The sequence below is a fragment of the Accipiter gentilis genome, chromosome 17 (genome assembly GCF_929443795.1).
Source record: "Accipiter gentilis chromosome 17, bAccGen1.1, whole genome shotgun sequence".
Lineage (NCBI taxonomy): Eukaryota > Metazoa > Chordata > Aves > Accipitriformes > Accipitridae > Astur > Astur gentilis.
Window position 1 is genome coordinate 8,673,237 of NC_064896.1, and position 19,972 is coordinate 8,693,208.

General features: G+C 37.7%; 1 protein-coding gene across 4 annotated transcripts in view; it reads right to left on the bottom strand.

The window, feature by feature from the left end:
• Positions 1-3,122: 3,122 nt before the first annotated feature.
• RLF (RLF zinc finger) overlaps positions 3,123-19,972 on the bottom strand; it is a 54,312-nt gene continuing 37,462 nt past the window's right edge. For 2 of the 4 annotated variants that reach the window (XM_049820567.1, XM_049820568.1), the window contains 3 exons: positions 18,294-18,430; positions 11,769-11,910; positions 3,123-9,274 (listed from right to left, as the gene is read on the bottom strand). In XM_049820567.1, the coding sequence (XP_049676524.1) occupies positions 4,529-9,274; positions 11,769-11,910; positions 18,294-18,430 (5,025 nt within the window). In that variant the 3' untranslated portion in view covers positions 3,123-4,528. The other 2 variants (XM_049820569.1, XM_049820570.1) reach the window with 2 other exon arrangements.

The following is a 19,972-nucleotide window of genomic DNA, read 5'->3' on the forward strand; positions in this document are numbered from 1 at the left end:
GTGGCCTACTTCTCTGTTACCCATCAGTGCTAGGCAATTAGAAAGACCATATAAACAAGCCTGAGAAGAAATCAGAATCAGGATGTGGATTCAAACTGTTTAGTTTTGATGGTGTAACATCTATTACCTCACCAAGATGATCATGCATTTTGTAGATTATAAAGAAGTGGAGTTCAAAGACTGAAACACACTGTCAGTATCTGAAATGGGCAAGACATTATTTCTGTAACTAGGAAGTAGTGACAGAGCAGTGCGACATTGGTATCTGTCAACAGAAATACAAATACAACTTGAGACCACAGTATTAAAAATCCCAGTAGTGCATGGGATGCCACATCCCCAGAGGAAAATGTCTCTAAGATGCTCATGTGTGACCACTGAGAAAAACCCACTCACCACTTTCTAAATACAATTCTTGGACTGAAGAATACTGCAGGGCCTGTCTCCATGCCCGACAGACAGAAACGATGTCTGTCTCTTTATCCTGTCCTGCATTGTATTCAAGCCTAAGGAAATAGCAGTAATTTAAATTAACAGCAGCAGCCACTCCACAGGATCTATAAAATACTTCAGAGATGTAATTTGTAAAAGCTTGCCCTGTGTATAGTGGCAATGTTACACACATGCAGTAACTCTTATTTGGTAAGAGCAGAATACCTTTGAGGAATTAAGTGATTCACACACAACTGTTCCATGGGATTACAGAACTACAACTGTCACAAAATTCATGCTTAATATGCAAATTTCTTTATACAACAAGTGGCAGGATTGATTTTTTTAATAGGAAAGCTGAACACTGAAGAACTTTAATACACAGTTTAAACACAGTAGGATTCTATAAAGGTAATTTTATATGATTTTGTAGAGTTCTTTAGTGGCAAGTTTGCAGCAGAGCTTATATGAACACTATACAAGAAATGTAAACTCATTCAAAGTCATAGTTTTAAAATGATCCATAATTTGGGAGCTTGACAGAAGGAAATAGGAAGATATGCTCCAAAGGGAGAGGCAAGGTTGTACCACTGTGTATTTTATTCTGTTTGTTACACTACAAGGACACATGGTACCTCCAAACAACCTGCATTTTGCATTGCTGGTTTTGACAGTGAATTCTAAGTGAACCCATTCCTAACATTCATGTCAGAACAGGTAGACAGATGCACTGTGAGTTACACTGGAGAAGATGGACATTTGCAGTAAGTCTTCATTGACGTGGCAATTTATCCAGCAGTCTTAAGCTAACTCTTGTAAAGTTTTTCTCTTTTACACAGAAGAGCTTCACCCATGCCGGGCAGAAACTCTTTTGCTCCTTATTTCTGGACAACTTCCATGGTCCAAGAATCTCTTTAATTATAAAAAGAATTAATTCACAAACTCCATGAGGTTGTTCACTGGGAATCTGTGATCATAGCTTCCTATTGAGCAGAAAGTTATCAGTGTCAGCTCCAAGAGGCAACAATAGCAAAGAAAGAAAACAACTTGAAGAAAGTTTAAGTACAATCAAACCTGAGTATCGGTCAAGTGTAAAAAGAAAGAGAAGGAAACTGCAACCGGGGAGTTAAAGTGAAATCTTATTCAGCTTCAGATTACAATATGTGCAAAAATATAGCATGGGCAATGGGGGAAGCATGGGTTGGGAGAAGCTCAGCTCTTACAATCAGAGCCGTACCATTTGCAGCATTTCTAAAAACAGTTATGTCTGTTTTCCAAGAACCTCAAGTATTCATTAGAGGAAGGTCTAGTGAATGATGTATGAACGAAGTCTAAAAGAATAAAATGCAAACTTCTCTGAAAAGTTTTCTTCTGTATATAGGTAAAAAGATCACACTGAACTGTTATCCCAGTTAAACAAATTTCTACCTGTCAGCTAAACAACTGTCAACTAACCCAATGAAAATGGAAAGCAAAAAGCCTGTGTTTAAATGCCTTCAGGTTTGCAAAGACACTGTAACTATTCCAAAACTACTATAAAAAAAAAATTAAATCACTAAGATTACATTACATGCAACATACTACCTTACATACGCCATTTACCAAAAGCTTCATCTACATCATAAAGCAGCACCATGGAAATAAATCCCATTTTTAATTTTTAATTTTTCCTCTGGTTTCTGGCTTGTGTAAGCATGTAGGACTATATTACCTTTCAAACTTCTTCTGAAAACCAAGTTGTCCCCAGGTGGCTCAAGACAACTTCAGGTCCTTGCACAGAGTAGATTTCCATCAATGTGTGCTCATGGATGGAAGTGGCAGTCAGCATCAGACGTGATGAAATTGTCTCAGGAACAAAATTTTATTACCTTCAAAGAGGACTCGGCTAGCCGAAGGAGTCATCACAAAATTGTCTCCTACCTTTTAAGTCTGCAGATAACTTGCTCTGGTGGAATCTATTTCTCTTTGCTATTCCCCATGTAAAAAGTTCTTTACTGGTCTCTTATGACAGCTAATTTATCACCACATTAAGTATCAGTCTTGTGTTTAATCATTTCATTTTCTTGACTGTACTCACAGCATTTTAACTTGTAGGAAGCAATCAATTACATCAAAACTACTTCTTAAAAGCTTTGGTACATTTTTAGGACTACATAAAGCAAAAGCTTGCATGGTGCCTTTGTCTCACCCCTTCTCCAGTCTGTGGCATATATATGTATTTTCTGTCTCATTTCAATCCTGCATTCACATCTAATTTCTCTCATTTAAAGAATTTAAAATGTTTGAATTCTTTAATACTGTCATATTTGAAGCTCTGGTTATCTAGTGGAAATACAGCTGCTTGACCTGAAACTGAAGACTCAAAACCTCAATGAATTTACTGTTCATGCTGACCAGTTTTCCTTCTTTAGGCATTGAAGGGGACAGATTGCTTTGTGGGATGCTCAAAAAAAATGGTAGCGTACTGGTATCTCTCTAGGCACATTACCTGAAGCAGTCATCACATGTTTATTAAGGTAGCAGTTAATTTCTTTTCCTGTTTTGAGATCCTGAAGATTCAAGTTATGTCTGAACATGACACAGACTTGACATTAAAAGATAGACTTTTTTTTTTTTTTTTTTTTAAAGAGACAAAAATCACTTTGGAACACACTTTAGCTACTTCAGGTGTCTAACCCTGTTGCAGGGTTAAAACCTTTTGACCCTAACTTACTTCCATTTTTAAAAGCTAGTGAGAAGATTCATGCACCATGTCCCTTTCATTACAAGAAGCTTATAGTTTAGAGAAGGGAAATGACAGGAATAGATATACAATAAACTACACTTCTCCTGCTTGGTGTACAACTTTAAGGACGCCCAAATAACTTTTGTAAATGTAGTATGAAGATGCCATTTCTGCCTAGTTCTGGTCATAACACAGTTCTCCAGATAGTTTTTTAGATAGCCTTCTTCATTCCTGCCGCCAGCCAATATTCATGGTCTTTTTTAAACAACATTTCCCAAAGTTTTCTCCACTTCCTTTCCACTGCTACTTTTCAGATGACAGTATAAACCCCAAACCACCTCAACAAAACCCAAGCCTCTCAATCAATAAGCAGCTGTGAATGCTGCTTGCTCATTAGCATCCTCACAGAGATTGGGAAGTGCCACTCACAGGGGAAACATATTCTGGGCCTCATGATGTGTCCAGAAGTATGGCAAGAAATGACACAGAAGAACAAGAAACAGATCTTAAAATACTAGATTACTCTTCTGGTAAATCTTCCAGCTAGGTTTTATTCATTATCCAAAAAGCTAACCAGGGAACCCAAAACGTGCACTGATACTTTCATGTAACACAACTCTCTTGGAAGTCTGGCAACACTCTACAAACATTTATGTTGTACCATACACTCTCAGAAGCATCTTTTTCCTTTAAAGGGAAAGATTACTAGGACTTTCTCATCTCTTAAGTGGCAAGTGCTTTCTGCCTCTACTAATTATAATTCTTTCAAGTCTGAAAAAAGCACAGAGAATATTATAAAGTGTAATACTTTACTTTTCTGTATCTGTACTCTTTCAGCAGTCTGATAAATTACCTACAAATGCATAAAACTTAAGCAACATTGTCCAATGCACTCAGAATGGTCCCAAATTAAATTACAAGTAAACCACATTAAAGACTTACTGTACAGTAAACAAATGGGTGAAAAACTGTAATTTATTGAAACTCATAACTCAAAAAATATAAGATGCTGTAGTGTACAATATGTTACACAAAGCACCCTAGGGTGCACATTCAAGTCAAGTAATAACTCCATCGCCCCCCAAACCCTGGTACCCTAGTACTTGTTCCATATACAATCATGCACATTTACTCTTCAAGAGAAAGCCCCCAGTATTCTGATGTATTAAATAGCACCAAAATCAGCATAGTCCATTGAAAAAAAATGGGGAGCTAAATTAACTTGGCCAATAATTTTGACAGATATTATACATTCATGGAATTAAACAGTCTAAACTAACCTAAACAGTGTGTACTGTAACAATTACTGTTCTAATTTGAAGTTCTCCCCATATAGCAGTAGTGGAGGCAATATGCTCTAAGCAAAACTACTTACGTACTTCCTACACAAAGCTCATCTCCCTTTTTCGTTGGAAATAAGTCTATGAGGGGTGTGGAAAACTTGGATCTTTCAAGAACAACTACTGGTCTTAAATAATGAAGCTGTTTTAAGGCAAGGTCTCCACAGTCCGTTAGTGCCTTGTCCAAGATTGCCCTCAAATTTTCTAAAGAAGGGGCAGATGATGATTCTGACAACAAGGGCTGGATTTCTGTTAGCTGCCCATGATTATTTTGGGTTATGATTACATTTTTGTCATTTACAAAGTTGTTTACTGGTGTATCCCCTTGGCCATCTCCCTCTTTTTGCAAGGTTTTATCTACTGACAACTGCTCAGGCGACTCCCATTCTACTACCTCATCAAAATCATCATCGTCGTCATCATCTTTTCCCTCACTTTCCTGAATAAATTTTAAAAATGAAGACTCAAATCCCATTGGTTTATATGTCTTTAAATCAAATGGTTTGGACACTGGAGGCTTCTGAAATTTGTCTTTTGTAGCACAAAGCACATTTCTTTTTGCATTTTGATTAACTGCACTATGTTGACATCCTTCTGGGTCTTTCTCTCTTGGCAACTCTAGTTGTAAACTGGAGAAATAAGAGCTATTCTCTCTTTCACTATTTTCAGAAAAATCTTCAGTTTTACATGTAACTGTCTCCCTGATGTTATGCTCTTCAAAACAGGCGTTCTTTGAACTGTGGTTATATTTTAAAGTGCCTGAATACATAAAGGCACTGGCATCAAAACTCGCACTACTTGTTGGGTATCTTTTTTGGTCTTCATTGCTTACATCTTGAGGATCACAGTCAGTATTTGGAACAAGAGGTTTTTCACTTTCTTGCACATAGTCAGGATTAGCTGATTTATCCTCTTTAACTTTTACACTTTTTTTATCCAAGTCTAAAGCTGTTTCAGAGCAGGACTGTTTTTCAATCATTATGCCACATTTAACACAAACAACAAGTTTCTGAATCCGTTGCTCTATATACATATTGGTCATCTGATGTGTGCGCTTATAGTGCCTCACTATACTGCTTTCCAATTTGACAACAGACAAACATCCCTGAACCATGCAAGGGTACTGGGTCTGGTTAGACTTCTCTTTGCACATTTGTAGGGCTTCCTCTTTTGTTTTGAAATTCATCAAATGCTTTTCTCTACTTCTGCTAATTCTTTTAGATTTTTCTTTTAACTGCTTCCCATTCTGCTTGCTCATGTCAAAACTGTCTTTCAAGTAACTTTGTTCATTTTTATCTTTACCTTGATTATCTTCCTCCTCTTTCTGATTTCCAAAAAGACTATCATAATATTCACTATGTCGGAAATACACATGTTGAGAGTAGTGACTGTAATTTGTGAAAAATCGATCACAGCCATTAAGGTCACAATGGATTTCAAAATCTTTGTTTAATTTTTCTTCATTGGCATGTTCTTCTATTAGGTGCTGTTTAAGCTTATTAAAGGTATAAAATACAGCAGGGCACTGGGCTTGGTTACAAGCAAATCTTGCAGATTCAGCTTCAGAAAGCAGTTTTTGATCCTCTAAGTGTTCATTGTGGAAGTCACTACAATGCTTAGCAAGAGCTTTAGAACATAAAAAACGCTTACCACACTCTTTGTATTTGCATGCAAATATTTTTTTACATTTGACAATTTCCCTTTTCGTTCTTGCTTTGTCTTTTTCTAAGCAGAGCTGTTCCTTATTATACTGGTGGACAGTTCTATAATGGCGAATCAAACCTTTCTGGTTGGTAAATGCAGAGTTGCAGCTTTTATGTATACAGTGAAATGGTTTGTGGTACTTATGCAATATATAACATAAGTTTCCTTTAGCAACTGTTCTTTTGCTTCCTCTTCCCTGTCTTGCTTCCAGTTCTTCTCTATGGCTGTCCAGAGAAGCCATGTTAGATGTTTTTCTTGTTACATTATTGTCTGTCTCTTCACTGGACTCCAAATCTGTCTCAGAACTACAGTCTTCTTTTTTAGGATGACACAGCTGTTCAGAGTGGTCTGAATGTTCAATGAATTCAATGTTGGTTGCACAGACAGGTGTTGGAACAGTGCTATTTTTATGCATGTCTTCTGTACGTAAACCTACATGATCAATTTTTTCATTAGAACATACCTTGTGAGCTACCCTCTCACAGCCAATTTGATGTTTGTTTCTATAGTGAATTCTAAGGTGTGTTTTTCTTGTAAATGATCTTTGGCAAATATGGCACTTAAATGGCGAGTACCGATGCTGGAACATATTTAACTGAAGAACCATTTCCTTTGAATAGTTATGCTTTTTAACATAATGCATTAAGAGAGCTTCTCTGGTCACAAACTCACACGTACATCCTTGACATTCACAGAAAAATGGTTTCGCTGCCAGCTGAGTAAGATACTGGCTGGGTAAATTATCTTGTTGCTCTTGAAGCTGAAATTTTGAGGTAGTTTCATCTACTAACTCAGGGCACTTGGCATCCCTAGATGAATAGGACTGTAAAGAGCCCAAAAGAGGCTTGTGTCTTGAAGAATTCTGAATGTTAGAATTTTTTAAGCTTAGATGTTTCAAGCCTAACATTAGTTCCAGCATGTTATCTTCAATATTTGATTCTTTAGAACTGTCATAAAAAGATGTTTCTGGGGAAGAAGGACAAGTTTCTTCCTTCAGGCCATTGCTTCCTTTAGCATCTATAGTACAATACGAGCTTTCTGGAGAGTCAGCATTTGTATCTGAATTATGACCTAACTCTGTACTAATGTCTGTAGGGGATTTACTGTCCTGAGTGTCACTCAACAGGTCGAGAAAGTCTTTAGTTTTCAACTCCATATTTTTTTTACCTTTGAAGTTATATGGATGGGCCCTGCGAAGGTTTTTTTGCATACTTCTGGAATTTTTGTGTGTGGAACAGCAGCCTTCAAAACCACAGGAAAGGTTTTTTTCATCAAAGCAAACTGCCACATTGGAACACTGTTGTTTCACATCTGCTGGATGGAAGACTCCTTCCTGGGACATGAGAAAACCTGAAACTGATTGATTGTGAGCCATTGTTTCAATCAGTAGAGGAGATGCCTGGCCTTGGTTTACTGCAGCATCTGTGCTGTGGTCCCCACAATGAAGGCTGCAATTACTTTCACTGTCTAGATCTTCACTGTCAGAGAGTGCTTCTTCCTTAATCTGTGGAATTTCCTGAGAGCCTGAAGGATCCAAGTTATCATTCAGACTGGAATTTTCAGATTGTTCAAGCAGCTGAGACTCTGGAAGATAACTACATTTGTCTTTTGAAACTGACTCTTCAAGTTTTAGTGTTTGCTTCACTTCCCCATTTGACACTTCAATATTATGCACTGCAAGGTGATTTTGAAATTCAGTTTTTGAATAATAAAACTTTTTGCAACCAAAGAAGTTGCAGGTGTATGATGCATCTCTGAAGTGCTGTGCCTCATGATGGTAAAGTTGCCCTAAGTCACTGAAAACAATATTACAGCCATTTAGCTCACATTTATAACGAAGATCATCATGTGTTTGTTTGTGATTGAGAAGCTCATTAACTGACCCAAATCTAGCATAACAATCCATTGACACACACATATATGGTTGAGGTCCACAGTGCACACGTTCATGCTCCCGCAAATGAAAGGATGTCATGAAATGTCGGCGGCAGAAAGCACACTTCTCTCTCCTGTTTTTCATATCCAAGTAATGTTTTGCATTCTCATCATTGTTTTGATGTTCAGCTTTCAGATGTACACTTAAGTATTTAAACTGTTTAAATACTCTAGAACAATCTGTTCCGGGACATGGATAGATGTCTCTGTCTTGTAGCTGGCAATTTTCCAGTTGGCTAAATGTGACATATTCATGTGTGTCATTTTCAAAGTTTTCAGGCAGCTGTGGCTGCTGTGACTTTTCCTGAAACACTGGGGGCGGGCTGCTGGAAGCTGTTGTCTTTTGTGGTGATCTTTCTTTTTTCAGTATTATCTTCTTTTTGGGTCTGTGTGTTCTACTAGGTGGCATTTTAACATGTTCCATTACATGTGGAACAAAAAATTCCTTTCTCTTGAACTTTTTTGTACACACTGGACATGTATAAACACCATCTTCCATATGCATCTTAGAATGATGCAGTATTCTAGCCTCTATACACTCCCTTTTGCAGAGCACACAAAAAAATTTGTACTGAAGCCATCTCTGGTATCTTTCTGAAGAACCAATTGGTTTTTTTACTCTTGCTTTTTCTTTAGGGTGGTTCATTGTGTCTTTTCCATCATAATATTTATGTTCTTTTGTCTCATCATAGTCACTAAAGAAAGTTTCTAACATGTCAGTTTCATTGATTGACATATTACAACTCGCATCGTCCTCAGAATCAGAAGCTACCTTCCCTAACAGTTTAAGGCAATGTCGCTTTAAAGTCTTCCAGTCCCAAAATTCAGGATCAAATGGCCAATATGCTTTTAAAGCTAACAGCAGCTCACAACGGAGTGAATTTGGAACCAGTGCATTTTCTTCATCAAATTTTTGATCTGGTTGCATATAGAGCTCTTCCAACACATTAAATCCACTCAAAGTTGGCTCAAGTAAAAATTCTGTGAGCTGACAAGCTCTTCTAACTTCAAGGTCTTCTGGTAAAAGGCATGCAATTGTTTTACATACTGATGTCTTCATTTCATCACTTCCATTTGATCTGATCTGAAGGGCTCTCACACATAACAAAACAGACACAGCAAGTCCTGCTTCTTCTGCCTGTTTAAAACAAACAAACAAACAAAAACCAAACAAAAACAACCACAAAACAAATGTTACTTTTCTTTGATAAGCACAGTCTCTCTAGAACTGTTTTAGGAAAAAAAACATGCAATGAGAGCATCCGATAGACTACAGCCCACTCAGAATGTATTCAGGCTTCTGAGTGTTAAGTGCCTGAGTCACGGAGCATAATCTAAAAAGTTGTAGTTTATTTTATGTGAGGAACCTCTTCTACTTTTCAAGCGAGGGCATCCACTTCACATTTAGTGCACTATGTGGAGGAGTCACACAAACTAGTTTAGGCATTCGATATTGCAAAACATCTTTCACACTCCTCTCTCTCTTCATTGAATGACTCTCAATCATGAATAAGTCAGATGTCTAAAAGAGAATGGTGTAAATCTTCCATATACACTCCTCCGGCAGCATCCACACAGGACATTAATTCAGAACATGTGGTACTGTGTAATAAGGAAATTAACGTAAATTCACACCCTGAAACAAAATAATCTTCAACAGCATAAGCAGTACAATAGCAGAAATGATTCCTGATGAAGATAATTGTCATTTCACTTTCAAACATTTTCTGAGGAGTCTATGCAACTTTGAGGTGCTGCTCAATAGTGTCAGGAAGATACCTACAAATATTACTCACATGCTGATTTTAAAAAATAATATATTCCAAATTCTACATGGACAAAATTGAAAGTTACCTTGTTCCAAAAACATACTTTCCAGCATAAAGAATCTGAATGCATGAAGTAACTATTTAGTCATTATTAGTAAAGATAAGTAACAGTTAAGATATTTATGAATAGTGCAGAGAGATGACACGTGGCTAACACAATCAAATCCACACCAGCTTAGATGGCAAAAATCAAAAAGAACTAAAAACAAGTTAAAAGAATTAGCGAGCTCTTACACTCACTGTGCACTGCCTATTGGAAGTCATGCAATTTGCTAGAGACCAATAAAAAAGCTACTTGCCCAGGAGAAGAAATTTTAATATGTTTTAGCAGGAAACACAGAAAGAACTGGTACATAGCTAACAATGTATTATGCTTTATATATAAAGTGCACATTCGCACATGTTTTAAAAGTAGAAATAGGCCAACTCTAGAGAAACTAGGAGCAAACATTACTCTGTGCAATCACTACTGGAATTCATCTTTGCCAAATCAGAGTTCTGGACTCTCCTCTATGATCTGTGAAAAGGACAATCATGTAACCTTTCTGATCTCTACTTTGACTCTAAAACAGGGCTCTGATACTTGCTCTTCTCTTATCAAATCACACTTGATAACTCACTTGGTTCACAGGATTAACTCTGGTCAGTGAAAGACAGTCCCAGACAAACAAACCTGAAGCTGTAGAGAAATGTAATTGAAAAAAGGAACCTTGTCTGTTTTATCCATAATCCATTTGATGCCTTAACTCTTAATTAACTCATATCCATATAAGAATGCAAACAGATGGGCAAATTTGGGAGGGTACTGTTAATTGAAACATTCATAAAACTGAAGTTCATGTGGCAAATTCTACTCTACATGTGCAAAACTATGCTGTTCTTCAGGAAGAAATGTCTGAACTCTTTTGAAAGTGATGACATTCCTAAGGGAAAATCCCATAATTTAAGGTCCATGATCCATGTAATACCGTAACTGAAACAGTTAAAATCCTGTTATTATCAGCTAGCTTACTTTTCCTCCATTGAAGCGTGCCTGATTCACTTTCATTCATAACTGCCCTCCACAATTCTACTCTCATATAGTGACAAGACAAAGGAAATTTCAGTCTAACCAATTCCAAGAGTCAGAGTAGCCATCAAAGGAAGACAAAAAAAATCCTATTGAGCAACTATCCAGATTAACCATAGCTATCCCTTCTGCTCTGCTTAAGAACATCATGCTATATTTGCCTCCTGGGTAGGTGGATCAATTAAAGTCTTTCCATTATGCCTCAAACAGAGATTATGAGTTTATAAAAATTGCTGTTAGGCATCTCTTGAACCTTTCTGTAACTTTCTAAAGATAGGCATCAGAATAGAAGGTAGGATTCCACATGTGACTATCACACATTTTGAAGAAAACCCATTTTCTCAGAATACAAAAATATGAGACATTTCAGCCAAGTCACCATCTCTTAGAGATGCTGCAGAATATTTCTGCTGTGCCTCACTTCTAAACAGGCATCAGCTCAAAACACAGCTATGCTTTGTTTGCAAAATACTGTCATAGTGTATTTTCAAAGTAACAAACCAACCATTCCACACTGATTGAAGGTAACTTCAATGTGTCAAGCTGACACAAAACTAATATGGCAGGCATTTTTCAGAGATTTTTATTAGTAAGTTGTTAGGCACTTATTCAGAAAGTATGAATAATAGAATAAGCTATATTTCATATCAGTTCAGTAGAATTATTAAGAAAATAATAAATTCATGTAAATAGTTCTGGCTGCAACCAAGGCCTCTGGACTGCAGCTTACTTACTTCAGATTGTATGACTCTTATCAAGAAAAATAAATGCTGTAGTGTCTTGGCAATGATGCCAAACTGACGACATCTCTCCAAAAATGAATCTAAAGAAGGATCTATTCTTCTCTGCAGTTTACTCCAGAAAAGTGTCAGTTCCCTGCAAAGAGTTGAAAGCAAAATGTAAGAACATTACAGATACACAGAATTTGTCCAGTCAACACACTTTAGTTCAGAGTTGATGCCACAACAACTTGTTATTAAAAACCAGCACACACTCCAATCAGGCCTCCATCTCTGAGAGATGCTGAAGAGAACTTTTTCTTTGCCTTACTCCTAAACAAGCATCACATCAAAACACAGTATATCTCCTGTTATCTAATGGGGAAAAACACTGGCAATGGGATTTCTCTCACTTAATGCAGGCATCTATAGCTGCACAGACTTCCTTTCTAGACAAGACATCACCTTTCCCCCCCCCCCCCCCCGCCCCGCCACACTTGCAGAGCCTTAACTTTTCACGTAGAAATTTAAAATAGGGAAGATGAATCATAGTAGCCACTTCCCTCCCACTAGGCAAGTAGCTTAGATGTTGACACCTGCATTCAAATGATGTAACTGTCACTCAGTGCTTTAAAAGATACCTCTAACAGAACACACTTTGTACAGTGTTACATAAGGGATACATAAGCTGAGGGCTTTGTCTACTGTCTTTGAACAGTTGTGTGCTTTACTGTTCATAGCATTTGAGCACAGAGCTGTTCTGTTAAGCAATTTAATATAACCAAGGCAACACAGCCATTGAATGATGCAATCTGTCACTTTGTGTTGCTTTGCCATCTCTGAGTGCCACAGAAATGGAAAAACACCAGTGATAGGATCTGTGTCTTTTACATCACTTGAAAAGTTTTTATGTTCCTTTAGTAGAGCAAATGTCACCTTTGCTAATTTAACCACTCTGTGCATCAAATTATACATATAAGTTTCTAGAAGCAAGGTCAGTTGTAGCCTCTAGAACCAAAAAAGCAAGAAAACACACCTAGGCAAACTTTACACTGAATATTAGCAAGGTTCTTCCTTTGAATTATTGCAATCCTACTCTTGAACCCTAAGCCAAGTGAACGGGAATGAGGCCTTGTTAAGGATTTGACATGGGATACATTTATTGCACAAAAATGGACAATATTTACTGGTAATAGTTTTGGGTTTTTTGTTTGTTTGGGTTTTTGTTTTCTTTGTTTTTTATCTTTAAAGGCCTAGCAATGCAGTTAACAGCCTTTCATAGACAGGAAGAGACAGCTGAAAAGCTAGATAGGTCTACAAGAAACTAACATACAAGCAGTACAATTCAAGTTGTTTTAATTTTAAATCCTAAAACAGAACTAGAGAGGAAAAAAAGGTATACACCCAGAATATTAGCAACTTTTTCTACTGCCCTTTTAGCCCCAAGAAGCTGACAAAATTAAAATTTAATTGAACATCAGGATGACTAACATGGAAGAATTGTATGAAGGGAAGCTTATGCAAGGAAGGCTTAAATATATACATATATATAGAAGTGTTACAAAAAAATTTAACTCAGGATTACCACAACAGAAACAAAACAAACTTGAAAAATAGCTTAAGACATCAGTCATTTTGTATATCTATTCAGTACATTTACACAGTTGGGAGTTGGAAGAATAGTGAGAGAAGGGCTTCACTCTGGATAATCCCTTATTCCTAAGAGTTTTTGGGAGACCAAAAAGTTTTCAGTGTTTGCCCTGTTCTCTTTCTCATCCCATCCCTTCTTTCTGCAAAGCTGAAGTATGCTGTTGGAAGGGGTCCTCAAGGATGATGATGTACAAGTGTTCCTCAAATAATCTTCATATATATAAAAAGGCAAGAAAGGACAACTCTCAGTATTTGGGCAATTTTCCATTTCAAAAGTGATGTGAGGCAGTGCAGAGAACAGAAAGAACTCCAGACAGACAGATATCTAGTAATACTTAGGAAAAAAACCCCTCTTACTACCATATCAGACCAGAGATATGTTTTTTTAAGTTGTTCTTAGCTACAGTTCATACTTAATGCCACTTGTGTAATGCTAATGATTACATTATCTTATGGATTGATGAACTGCCTGACTCCTTGGAGACTAAGGAAATCCAGCTAGCTCAGAACTACTGCCCACAGCAGCACTACTTCTTAGATAATGTTCCAAACACAGCAGATACCTCCACTCTGAAAAGTAGCATTACACGTTTTTTTATGATTATCAGCAACAATCATTGCAAAATCTTCCAATTTTGGTGAAGAATAACATATACAAACCTAAGTTTGCTTTCATCTTCAGCTGTGAAATGAAGCTTCACACCAACAGCACTAATTCACATACATCTATAGTTTACTAATCTTCTCTTGGAGGTACAGACTTGAGGCTACAGGATGAGCTGAGCTAAGCTAATCAAATAGCTTAACCTCTCTAATATGCAAGAATAATAATTAGAGGTTTGTGCTGGGTTAGAGAGTTAGCACTGTGGCACCAGGCAGATGCTAGAGCAGTGAAGACAGGAGGGAAGGCAGGTTAAGTTTTCTCTTTCTAGACTGAGAATGATGTTACAGCTTAATGGATTTAACAGCTTAAAACTTCCAGAAGCACCAGTGTTGCACTTCTTTGCTGGAACTTGCCTGACCACATGGTAAAACTAATCAAGCATTAACCTGTAGAAAGCTATACACAGTTTTGGCTGGGTTAGATTAATGTGCTCGCTACACGTCAGATTGGCCCAGAGCCAGAACAACAGACGAGGCAGACTTGTGCAGCTAGCACAATATGACAAGAATTTATCTTCCACTTTGTGGTAGCAGCAAACTGTTAGGACTAGCTCAAGTATCATGGCACCAAAGCTCCATCTTCATCCACTATGTAAGACACTCATCCACACTAATAAGAATCTCAAAAGCATCCTCACTTTCACGTGCTGTTCACAGCTGTCGACTGGTCTTTCCCTCTGTCCAAACCAGAACACTTTCAATCTGGATCACTTATGCTGGTTCACTCTGACACTGCATAAAGCAAGATACAGAGCAGAATAATGGGAATGGGTGGCTGGTAGCAAGCAGGATAGCACTGGACAACACTGCTTGCTTACAGCATCTGTTAAAGGGCAGTCAGGGGCTAGCAGAAAATGTTTCATCAATATACTGCTACTCTAAAAATCAAGAAGGACGTGATCCAGAAAATCCTGCAGGAAACAGTTTTATTTAAGGATCCTACAGGTGAGTGGAACATTTCCAAGTACATATGCTAGGGTTTGTCTGTTGCACTGAACCTGTAACAGCACAAAGAGAAGCTGACCTGCAAACAACACTGTACCAGGGGGTCTCTGTTCTTCTTACTCCCTGCTCTCCTCTCAAAGATTTTCAGTAAATGTTTTAGTCACCACTCAGTTCTGGTCTATCAAATTACATAATGTATCAGAAGTACACTATGAAAACTGATTAAAGCTTAAATCATTTATTGACTTGAAACACCGTTATGCAGGCTTATGATTAAATACACACAACAAAAAGCTACATTTTATTATTAACAATCAAAATGCAAAAGGTGTCAATGACATTGCTAGAAAAATTGTAAGTAAAGTCCAAATCATCAGTAGATCAAGCATCACACAGTAAAATAACCTCTCAACTACAGTTCTGTCTTTTTGAACCAGACAGGACCTTCTTTGAAGTGAATTAAGCAATTGCTGCCCCTTAAAACCAGCAGCTGGTCACAGAAAGGAGTATGTCTCCATTTATGTATTTGATTTAACTAAGTATTTTAAGTGTATATTTATGCTGTACTTAAGCCTATATAATGGCTAGCAAGCAACCTCTAGCATGTGATTCCTCCACATTAGTTTTAGCTGTAGGATAAGGTTAAATATGCATATTACAGCAAGTCCATCTTAACATTTCCTGTCCTTCCAGTCAGCTCTGACATTTGTCATGCTTTTGACTGACCTCAATTTACTAATGCAGAGAAAGCAACATTATCTTATGACTTTTCTAGGGTACTGATTCAAATCAGCTCTGCAATGATTTCAGTGATCACCACAGTCTGTATGGGGCAGAAGCCTCCTCATTTTTGTGAGCCATAATATCCCCTACATCTGTAATGTGTAATCTCATGCCTTATCAGTTAAGCTGGCTGATCTGACAAAAGTAATCCTCCAAATCAAAAGTTTTATGTCATATCAACCACTTGAATTCATCTGCCTTGTGGCTAAACAAGCACTAGATCTGCGTCTGCCACAAGGAAAGTCAGTGGAGGTCAATAAAAAAGGCCACTCCATCAAACAGCAGTTCACCATTAGACCAGCAAGGCATCCTTATTTTCAAGCAACACTACTTTTTAAACAGACTTAGAGGTATAGCCTCAAAGTGAGAAAGTAATTTGATGGTCAAGAAGTATTACACCAGTTTCACAAGACAGCAGTCCATCAGCAGGTGAACTTCAATCTGGGCTCCAGCACCTTGGAAGCTTTGCTCTTCAGTGGGTCCAGACTGCATCAGTTGTGTGGAATTCTGTTGTACAAGGAGTGCTATGTACGGTACTAGAATTTATACGCCTATACAACTTCAGGGTTAGACAGAAGACTTAATTCTCCTGTCTTGTCCCTGGGGGAAGGGAGCTGGAAATTGAGGAGTTTGTCCAGACAGCAGAAGAGGGGGCAACTCTGGCATGCATGGACATAGAAGCACAGTTTGAGCCAGCACCTTTCATTTGAACGACCACTAACAACAGTGTGGACATAATGACATGACTTCAGCATGAGTGACACAAACCTGCTAACACCTTCTCTAAGTAGGAGCATACTTGTGTTCTAGACTGTGCTAACATTTTTATCTTCAAGCCTTCACTGCTTGTCACCTAGGCTAGCCAATTTTAAAGCTGACATGGAATTACCTACTCATGTTACAGCTGCACCATGTTTTGTGTAGACTTAGTGTTAGGCAGGCCCCATCATGGGCCAGACTAGGATGGAGATGAGAAATCTACAGCTCTAATTGGTATCTCCAGACTCAGTCAGGAGAAAATGTAGATTGGAGTTACAGGACCTGAAAGTTTCATTCAAATTCTAATTCGTTGCAGTTCAGACTTCATACTGCAAGCAAAAAAATCTACCCACAGTTGTTGTCAGAAAAAAGAGATGTTGTTCTCTAACAATAAATGCTACATCAGTGAAGTCTGTTCTCCAGTCCCAATAGTTTCAAAGTCTCAGCTACACATGAAGTCCAACTCTCTTCATTTTCACCATAGGGATACAGCTTTTAGAACTGCTTAACAAGTCTCCTTGGACAACAGCAAATAATTTAGTTCACCCTGAAAGAATGTTAGTTGTTGGGTTTTGTTTGTTTGGTTAGTTGGTTTTGGTTTTTTCTTTAAAAAGAGACCACGGGATGGACTTCAGCCTTGTATCTGTTTGGACATGGCTCTAATGACACATTTTGGTAGTGAAAAACAGTCAGCCTCTAGAACTTTCAAGTGTGGTGGACTCTCCCCTTTGACTCTTCCACAAGTTCATTTCTCTCTACAAGGTATGCTTTTGCTCAAAAAGACGTTTCTGGCCTGAAACAGAAGCAATATGTAAATACTTCTGGCCTTTTTGTACAGATGATTGGACCAGGCTAATCATCCTGCTGACACTTAAGTGCTATGAAAACTTTTCTTAATGGCATTAAAATGTGGAGTGAGTAAATGAACAACACCACAGCTGACCGAATCCAAATTCCCAAGATATACTTGAGATGTCTGGTAATGTAAAACTTTATCCACACCAGTGTTTAAAGAGGAGAAAACTACACATTTAGCCATGCCTTGAAAGCCAAAATTACAAACCCATTTTGTAAGGGGCAGAAAACAGCTTCCCTGCTTTGGCTCTAACAGTTTGCCACTGCTGAAACAGAGATGCAAAAAGTTTATATCTCCAGCCAATTAAGACGGCAGACAAGTTTTATAGTCACAATTTGGCCAAGATCTAGCTAGTACTGCAATTCTCAGTTATAGAAATTACAAAAATATAAAAAGGCTCTCAGAGGGTGGTGGTGAAGTTAAAGGGTGCTGTCTTTGCACATTCCTACTACTTACACCTCTGTGGAAGAAGTGAAAAAAGGCAAACTCTCAGGGGTCTAACTATTCTAGAGGGAAGAACTGAATTACAACATACTTTGTGGAACCACAAAGCTTAGGGGTTTAATATCAACGCAGACAGCACTGATCCAGCACTACTTACAGAGCTACCATATTGCTGAAGCATTACTGTTAATGCCAACAATGTAAGTGCTGTTTTGTTTTTAAATGATTTAAACATTACTTTTGTCTAACTGCTTTATTACTGTAGCAAGATGAGGCCTTTTTCATTTTGTCACAAGTTATCTAGAAGGTACTTCAGTCTGATGTACTTCAAGTTAAAGATGTATCCACATTCTCTACATATTTTTGTACAATATTAGGTCAATCCTCTTGCACTGAAGCCAGTGAGGAAGTTAGGAGTAGCAGTAATACTTATTACTTACCAAGAGCAATATACATTTGCTGTTTGAAGCTGATGAGTAAGGTATGTTGTACAAAGAATAAATGCAGTGTTTTCTTGTCCCTCCGATTCCAGATTACATATGATGTCCAGGACTTCTTTGCAATCCACCTTTGCAATCTTAAAGAAAAAAAAAGAAAATTAAAAAAAGAAAAGGCACTTTATTCTCAGCATGTTTACAAAAGAAATGCATGTTTACTGTATCAAAGGAAATGGTCTCAAAACACACGAACAAAACACTATGTCTGCTTTTAATACCCGGAGCTCATACCACACCTTTCAGGTACAGAATGGCATGAGAAGTTCACATATGTTAGTTCTGATCCTTTCTCGGTATTAGTTTTCTTTGGGACCACCTTCCATTTTGGGCAGCTTAGCAAAATACTTATATACAGGCAACAGTCTCTCTAAAACTTCCCATTCCATCTCTGCAGTTGCAGGCATCCCTGTTCTCCTCTTGAAAATTAAAACCCATGTCCAAAAATGTCAAGAGATGTGAAAAAGCCAGTTTCTTGTCCTCTTTGTCTTAAGTGCTGATTCTGGACAATCACACTCCAAAGCATGATGTTAAAAATAGAAGTGTTTAGAGTAGAGACAAATCCCATGGAAGTTCTGGAAAGCATACTTAAAGGTAGTACCATGTATCAAAACAGGGCATTAGCTTGGTTATAAGTCAATTATTTTAGACCACAAACAGTAATTATGAAGTGCTTTTACTATTAAGACACTATTTTTAATACATTTTTTCCACTGGATCTATTCCACTTCACAGAATAGGCTATATTCAAGCAACATCTACTTTTATCAGCTGTTGCTACTATAAACAATTCAAACCTCTTGTTAATCATGAAAAATAATGATATATTTTAACTTCCCATTGTTATTTCTATACCAAACTAATTTTCACAGACATCTCATTTAGCAGGAAGAGCAGAAGCTGGTATATTACCCCAGTTTTCCATACACACTTGACAATGGAGTTCGTTGAGCAATGTCAACATTTCTAGGGTCCACTGACTTTTGATGTTCAACTTGAGACCCATGACTGACCTTCTCCAGCAGACATTTTTAGAGCAATTCAAAGCTGAAAGTTCTTGCAGATGTGTCAGTTCTCATTTGAAGACGACTAAAATGTAGCAGATTATTTTGGTCGGGGGTTTGTTACTGACTCACTTCTGGCAAGACAGAAACCTCAAGAACTGATTTAAGTGACAATGCTTTGCTAATTAAGGGGACAGACATCACTGCTCCTTGCATGCCAGAGATAATAAGCACTTACAATATCTGCACATGAAGTGCCACCTCCAGCAGGTTGTGGAAGATGGAAAAGCAAGCCCATACCAATGGCCACATGAAAGAATTCTGAAGGTGTTCATCACTGCACAGGAGAGAACAGTGCTGTTCTAGCTTACAGATAAAAACAAAACAAAACAAAAAAGGATACTGCTGCATATCATCTCCCTCCACATCCTTTGCCAGCAGTACCTTTCTTACATTCTCATCTACCTTCAGTACTTACAGGGACACAGGCTTTCAGCTTATGTGGGAAGTCTAGCTGAATACAAGCCTGATAGCTCCAGTCTTTTCAAAGTATTCTACCACCTCTCTCCACTCATTTATTCCTATTCTTTATAGATTACAATTTCCATCAGCACATTTTAT